We start from the raw sequence: 8,118 nt of genomic DNA, 5'->3' as shown, positions 1-8,118 counted from the left end.
TCTATCTATCTATCTATCTATCTATCTATCTATCTATCTATCTATCTATCTATGTGGGGACAGTATTTACCCTTCAATCCTGAGCAGCTGCTGTGGGACACGGGCATATTGCCAGTGCCAGACACATAGGTAGGTTCCTTCCTTCCTTCGTCCATTCAGTAAGCATTTGTGGAGTGCCGGCTGGGTCCCAGGCACTGTGCAAGGCAATGAGAACAGAATGTCAAGTCGTGGTCAAACCTCCAGATATTCATCAATGCTTCTTTTAAGTTTAGGCTTTTGTTCAATGAACCGTTGTGGGAAACATACTTCTGCGGCATCTGAAAGATCCTTTCTGGTTTGGCCAGCCCGTGAGTGGGCAATACTCCCTACACTGATTTTTCTTTTTTTTTAAGATTTTATTGAATTATTTGACAGAGAGAGACACAGCGAGAGAGGGAACACAAGCAGGGGGAGTGGGAGAGAGAGAAGCAGCTTCCCGCGGAGCAGGGAGCCCGATGCGGGGCTCAATCCCAGAACCCTGGGATCATGACCTGAGCCGAAGGCAGACGCTTAACGACCGAGCCACCCAGGTGCCCCGATTTTTCTAATACATTTCTTGGAATCACTTTTGCCTCTGGAACTTTGGAACTTGCAGAAATAGCACGATCAGCAGCTATCACTGTTTAAAATGTTAACAACACAATCTGATTCTAAAAATTCTTTCAGTGCACACTATCCATACTAATGTTTTGAGAGAGTCTCAGGCTGGTATTAGCACCCTTTTACAAAGAGGAAATGTTCTCAGTGAGAAAAAGTGGCCTATTATTTCCATGTTTTCTAGATTTATGTTCACTCTTCTGTGTAATATTACCATCCTCTTAGATTGTTTCGTTGTCAGTTTGTTTGGGTTTGATTTCAAAGCCAAAAAAGAAAGAAAAAAAAAGCTGTCTCCTATGTAAAACTTCTTGGGGGTATTGTGTTTCTTTATAAAATATTTAGATTGACTTTTTAAAAAATCATAATTACATCTATGTAAACATGCATAATGGAAAGGTCATTTTTTTTTTTTTTTCAAAATGATTCTCTGTAACTCTTATTTTTAGCCCAGTTGCAAAGTAACAGCGATGAAGTGCTTTCTCCTGGAGTTACGTGTTATTTTGCTTGAGTCCAAACATCATCTCCTTAATGAAACAGTAGAGAACCTTATCATCCTAGCAAATGATGGTTTATCTTCTAATGGGGTGAGTTTTCCAATAGTCAGATGGAGCTTTGTCTGATGCTCTCGGCTTGGGTGGGAGAAGGCATTAGCTGGATATAAGGAACAAGCAGCTCTCGGGAGAGGGAGTTCATGTCTGCGGAATGGCCACACCACTAGGGTGCGCATAATCCTAAACTGGTTTATCAATTTATTCATTCAACAAACATGCCCTGCATGACGCCAGGCGGTGCACCTTGGTGCGAGAGTGATAGTGGTGAACCAGGGAGGTCATTGCCCTCAAGGTGTTCATCCCCAGGTGCAGTGCAGAGCCATGAATCTAATGACATAGTTAAGTGTTTAGCGTCAGGAATAGCAATTCGCATTTATTCGGTTATTACTCTATGCCAGACAACACCGTTCTTCAGCGGTGATGTGGCAATTCCTTGCGTCCTCACAATAAATCTGTGAGATAGTTATCGTGTGTCTGTTTTAAGGCTGAAGAAATTGAAGCACTAAGGGCTTGAAATCACTTCCTCCAATTTGCACAGCTGGTAAAATGGGGAGCCAGGATTCATACCCAAGCAGTTTCACTTCGGGGGATGTCTTCTTCTTATCCCCTGGCAGGACAAATGCCTCAAAAAGTTAATAATAAACATATTAATAATTCAAGTAGAATTTGGGCCACGCCAGGCACCACGAGCAGTACGGTTGCGGGGCGAGCAAATGCGAGGAGCGCCCACAGCGGGCGTGGGGATGAGCTGCTCAGAGGCCCTCAAGTAAAAAGCGTGATAGCTTTCCCAGCACAACACCAGGGGCTAAAGTAGAGTGGAGAGAAAGAAGTTTTATGAACAAAGAAGGCATAAGAATAATTCATTAATTTAACAAACACTTTGTGAGCCTCGTTGTAGGCCCTCGGGATAACAGACGTGAAAAAATACACTTGGTCTCTGCTCTTAAGGGACTTAAATAAACCATAAAATAAAGCATAAATAAAGCAATCAGAAGGAAATGAATAATAATAACTCAGTTATTTATTAATTCCAGTGGCCTAAAAGAAGATAGGTAAGAGGGCTAGGATTCCACTTTAGACATTTACCTACTAAGCTGACATTTGGCCAGGACAAGAGGGAATGAGCCTTGTCTCCGGGGAAGGATGTTGAGGCAGAGGCGACCGAAAGTGCGGAGCCCCTGAGCTAGGATGGCTGGACGCCGTGGACTTGCCCAAAAAATGCCAGGTTGCTTTAGGTCTTTGCTGAAATGTCACCTTCTCAGTGATGGCAGCTCTTCACATTGCAATCCCTTCCCACGCCCTGTCCTCTTGTCCGCATGCCCCACTAGCTGATGTTTTCCTGAATGGCTTTTGTCTGTCTCAAAGAGGCAGTTATTTTTGTGTTTGTGTGTGTGTGTGTGTGTGTGTGTGTGTTTTCTTCAGTGCTGTATCCCAACTCCCCAAACATTGCCTGGCATATTCTAGACAATGTATTTATGAAATGAACATACTGATGTTTAAAATACTCTTGTGATATGTTATTTCTATGTTATTGGTAGAAAGGCTGAGCCAGGCAACAGATAACTCCTAACAACATCCCTGGTGAACTCTTTTTTTTTTAATTTTTTATTGTTATGTTAATCACCATATATTACATCATTAGTTTTTGATGCAGTGTTCCATGATTCATTGTTTGTGCATAACACCCAGTGCTCCATGCAGAACGTGCCCTCTTTAATACCCATCACCAGGCTAACCCATCCTCCCACTCCCCTCCACTCTAGAACCTTCAGTTTGTTTTTCAGAGTTCATCGTCTCTCATGGTTCATCTCCCCCTCCGATTTCCCCCCCTTCATTCTTCCCCTCCTGCTATCTTCTTCTTTTTTTTTTTCTTAACATATATTGCAATATTTGTTTCAGAGGTACAGATCTGAGATTCAACAGTCTTGCACAATTCACAGCACTCACCATAGCACATACCCTCCCCAATGTCTATCACCCAGCCACCCCATCCCTCCCACCCCACCCCCCACTCCAGCAACCCTCAGTTTGTTTCCTGAGATTAAGAATTCCTCATATCAGTGAGGTCATATGATACATGTCTTTCTCTGATTGACTTATTTCGCTCAGCATAACACCCTCCAGTTCCATCCACATCGTTGCAAATGGCAAGATCTCATTCCTTTTGATGGCTGCATAATATTCCATTGTATATATATACCACATCTTTCCTGGTGAACTCTTGATGCCCATGGTCACAGTCACTGTGACTGTGATGTGGTGTGTTCAGCACATCTAATGGAAGGAGCGGGCAGGCTGCACAGTCAGAGAATTTCATTGATTATGTCAACTGAGATGCATCATGTAATATCTCTGCCTTGCTGGTTGACATGATTATTTTCAAGGAGGACAGTTCTATATGGAATATGACAGTGCCTGGCATAGAGGATGTGCTTGATAAATGTTGGTGAATCTGAATTTCAAATGCTTAATGGATGTAAAATCTAATTTTGATTTTTGCTGGTATGGCTTGCATGGTTCAGATGATCTCTTAAATAGTTTATTGGTGATGACTACATTTGGAAGATTCTAGTTATCCATGAAATGGTGTTTGAATTACAACTTGTGGTCTTCACCTAAATAGTTCAATTCAACCGGTAACGACTAGGTGACTCCCATGTGCTAGGCCCTGTGCTAAATGCTGGGGAAACAAAGATGTGTGGCTTTGCACTCTTAGAAAAGCCTAGAGAATAATAGCATAAAAAGCGTGAAACTCCCTAATATCAATATAATATATGATGTGATAGGAGGGAGGTCTGAGAATGTGGAGATGGAACATTTAGAGGAACTCCTCGGTTCAGGAATGCCTTCCTGGTGGAGATAGCACCTGAGCGATCTTAACCTGAGAAGTGGTAGCTACAACGGCAATGAGGAACCTGCAGAGAGAAAAGTCAACACGGGAGGGTAGCTAATAGCATGATGTGTGCATGGGGGTAAAGGCATGAGCTCAGTGTACTTAAGCTATGTCCTTTGAGGTGGTGGGGACAGGTGAAAGAAACAGGTGAGGATCACTTCAAGGCCCCTGTGTGCCATGCAGGGAGGCATGGACTTGATGCTAGGGTAGACGACCAGAAGGGTAAATGACCACTCAAGGGCGGTAAGCAGGAAGTCCATGATTTTATTTTTCCAGTGTCTTTAACCTATTATAGGAAAAATAAGCCTAAATCAAATCTCCCAGTTCTCTTTTCCAGTGGTTCTTCCTACTATGATATTAATTTGCCAAAGTTTTCATGTCTTAAGACCTCACCGTATGGTTCAAATGATGTGATATTCCCAGGAAAGAGATACAGCAGACTTTCAATCTAATCCTTTCTTTTTATTTGGCAGAATGTAACTGAAACGGGATGCAAAGAATGTGAGGAACTGGAGGAGAAAAATATTAAAGAATTTTTTCGGAGTTTTGTACATATTGTACAAATGTTCATCAACTCTTCTTGATTGTAATTGATCCTCTTCAGCATTTCTGCTATTAACAAACATCTTCCCATGGCTTAAAGGCAATGAAACTCTCTGCAGTTCACATGGGCTGCCCAAACCAATTTTTCTAACAAGAGGATGATCCGGAATTTTGGATCGGATGAACTCTTGGAAATGAAGGCAGAAAAATGGCATTGAGTAACATGGTGTCTATGAACCGTCCTCATAATTATTTTGTTCACTTATTCTTAATTTATTATTGAAGTTGTACATATTTGTAGCATAATATAAAATATTGAATAAAATTGTGCACCTACTTTATCCTTTGAAATTGCACTGATACTTACCCCTTTAAGGAAATAGGGGACATTCCTTCAAGGGCAGGAGTCAAATTACACAGCTGGCGGGGCTGAGCACCACTGGGCAGGTCAACTGTGTGCTCCAGCCAGTCAGGAACTGCTAACCACCAGCCTTCACTCACTTCTCCAGTGGGTGTCCCACAAGGAGGAAGAATTGACTCCCAATGAGAAAGGAGAAATAGGTGTGAAACGGGTGCTTTACTCTGTAGCATAGTTATTGATATCAAAAGCATCTGTTACCAAAGACAGTGCATGAACCTGGCATGTACTGCGCATCAGTGAATCTTAGGTGGGAGTGACAATAATAAACCTTCACTGATAAGTAGAATCATGTATGGAGAACTCGTGATTGTAATGATGTTAATATTTCCATGCTTCCCCGAGTGCGGGTGTTCACATTTTTTTTTGCTACTTTTGTATAATAAAAAAAACTGCTGATTTGTTAGAGCCAACATTATCTGATAAAAAGTAATTGTTTATATATTTTTGCACTATACTGTCTGAAATTTCCAAGCTCTTTTTTAATAAAAGTCTGACTAAGGTGAAATATTTTTGTCTCCTCACAACTTCTTTCACCCAACTCACTTCTGGCATTCTTCACTCGAGGGGCTACAGGGTGGGAGTTGATGTCCTGTGAATTCGATTTCACTCCATTTCACAATACAAACCAGTTCTCTATCGAAACATTCTTTTATCCCCCAGTACCCAGTCCATGCTCATGTGTCTCATTGCTCTAGTCAATGTATGCTTAAACATTTCTTTCAAGATAGTTTTGGAGAAATCTGTATCCTATTTGACTTCCGAAGAGTCATGTGTCGGCTATCAGTTTGTTCCCTGATATCAGTCCAGACAAATAGTGTTTGACAGCCACACTTTAAAGTTTAAGGATTGAAATTGTGACAAGGTGTTTCGTTTGCTCATTTGTTTTAATTTCATCGAAATGGATTTTTAAAAATCTACCTTTCATTTTCTCCCCCCTAGCTTTTCTATGGATGGAGATTAGGAAAAACGCACCACTTTTAACTGTAAGTTGCCAATCCAATCCTTAAACAGAAGTTAGCCTCCTTCCAGTGTTTGTTGGGATGGGAGAGGGAAATCATAATGGCAGTCACATCACCAATAATCTTTTATGGTGACCAATGACCCATTCTGGCTATATAAGCATACAGTGGGTTTAAAGTTTGGCATTTTCCAGTGCTCAAAATTGGGATTCCTTCCACATTAGTTTACTTAGTATGGGTCTTCAGTTAATCGTAAGGAACTCAAGGCATAGAGGTACAGCTCTCAAAACATTCTTAGCTAACTTAAGAAAAGAACTAATTATGTAAAACAACCTAAGTTTTATTGTTCAGGCCTGAATTTTTTTTTAAGATTTATTTTTTTATTCTTTTATTTGACAGAGAAAGATACAGCGAGAGCAGGAGCACAAGCAGGGGGAGTGGGGGAGGGAGAAGCAGGCTTCCCGCTGAGCGGGGAGGCCGATGTGGGGCTCGATCCCAGGACCCTGGGACCATGACCTGAGCCGAGGGCAGATGCTTAAGGACTGAGCCACCCAGGCACCCCCAGGTCTGAATTCTTAACAAGATCAGTTTTTCATTTGTGTTTCAAAGGTTTTCCTTCTCGAACTGTCCTCCTTAGTTAGCCAGCCCGATGTTATTTGTGTAGTTTAGAATACATTGTTTTTATCTCACCTATTGCCCTAAATGCTGGAAGCATTTGCCTTATGTTACATATAATAAAGAAAGCACAAATCCATAGACTTAGAAGCTCAAATAGTAAAGGCAAGCCTGATAAAAATTAGGTTTACAGTCTGGAGTCATTTTGATGGATTATATTCTTACTCTTTAAAATTTCAAATGAAGAAAAAGATATATGAGAGAATACCCTTTCTACACTCTCCCTGGCAATAAGCAAAAAAAGGGTTAGAAGGCAGAGGACATGGAAATGCAAACTGAACCAATACATAATTTGTGAGCCCAGAGATTATTAAAACCCAATCACAAGCCTAGTTTTACATACTCTCATTTTTTACCTTAGAACAGAGAATTGATGGAATTCTTTTCTTTTGCTGCTTTTACTCCTGTTGTGAGAGGGGCTTATTATGTGTTTCTCTATGTGTTACTCTTTCTGTCCATCAAATTTAAAGGCTCATAAAGTCAAACCAACATACATAACATGAAAACCAAGCACGTGATCGATCCCTTCCCCTCCACCCAGAAATACTAGAGAAAGCACTTTTGTTCCTTCATCTGTGTTATCTCAGGCTTAGTGTAAGTTCTCTGCATTCACATGTGAGTCACAGTTAACATATGCATGTCATGTATAAATATTCTGCCCAGAGGAAATCCCATTTCCATAGAGATTTAGTTCAGTGCTTCTGAATGTGTCTGATGATTGAATTTTATTTTCACTAAGGAATTTATTATGCAAGGCAAACTTTAGCTTCATTGAAAAGTCCCCTAATTGTATAATCTATCTGATGCAACAGAGAAGAAAAATTAATGAATCGTTAATAAAGAGTCATGATTTTGTCCTTGGTAAAAAACAAACGGAGACCAGCCTTGAAAGTTCCCTGAGCAGACAAAATCAGTTTAGTCATACAAACAAACACTAATTTAGCTTATTTTGCAAGACTAACCTGACTGGGTCATTTCTTGCTTATGCGTCTGAAAACCATAAGCAAAACCTAAACTGTTTCCCAAGATGGATATGAGGTAACCATTGACCAATTCCTTTTCATTTAAGAAAATTCTAATGTAACCAATCACTGTGAAGAATAAATCGTCACTGCTCTCTCACCTTTAAAGCTGCTACTCCGTAACAATATACCCCTGAGCTGCCTTCCATCTTTTGATTTGGATGCTTCTGGTTTGCAGACTGCCTTTTTGGTGTGTGCACAATAAACTTTCACTAATTACTACTTCAGTGATTGACTGGTTTTATTTTTCTGTATTTCTAAATTTATTTTACCTCTTTATTTTTTTTAAAAGATTTTATTTATTTGACAGAGAAAGACACAGCGAGAGAGGGAACACAAGCAGGGGGAGTGGGAGAGGGAGAAGCAGATTCCCCACTGAGCAAGGAGCCCAACGCGGGGCTCGATCCCAGGACCCCGG

The 8,118-nt window shown here is 40.8% G+C and overlaps 1 protein-coding gene across 2 annotated transcripts in view; it reads left to right on the top strand.

Annotated features, from left to right (window-relative positions):
* The window catches only part of IL15 (interleukin 15), a 14,545-nt gene extending 9,538 nt beyond the window's left edge, over positions 1-5,007 (top strand). The window contains exons 5-6 of one of the 2 annotated variants that reach the window (XM_021679327.1): positions 1,083-1,220; positions 4,554-5,007. In XM_021679327.1, the coding sequence (XP_021535002.1) occupies positions 1,083-1,220; positions 4,554-4,664 (249 nt within the window). In that variant the 3' untranslated portion in view covers positions 4,665-5,007. The remainder of the gene's footprint in view (positions 1-1,082; positions 1,221-4,553) is intronic. The other variant, XM_021679328.1, reaches the window with a different exon arrangement.
* The last annotated feature ends 3,111 nt before the right edge of the window (positions 5,008-8,118 follow it).

Source organism: Neomonachus schauinslandi, chromosome 2 (genome assembly GCF_002201575.2).
Source record: "Neomonachus schauinslandi chromosome 2, ASM220157v2, whole genome shotgun sequence".
In the NCBI taxonomy this organism is placed as follows: domain Eukaryota; kingdom Metazoa; phylum Chordata; class Mammalia; order Carnivora; family Phocidae; genus Neomonachus; species Neomonachus schauinslandi.
The sequence above is the reverse complement of the archived record's forward strand: the minus strand, read 5'-3'. Positions and strand labels throughout refer to the sequence as shown.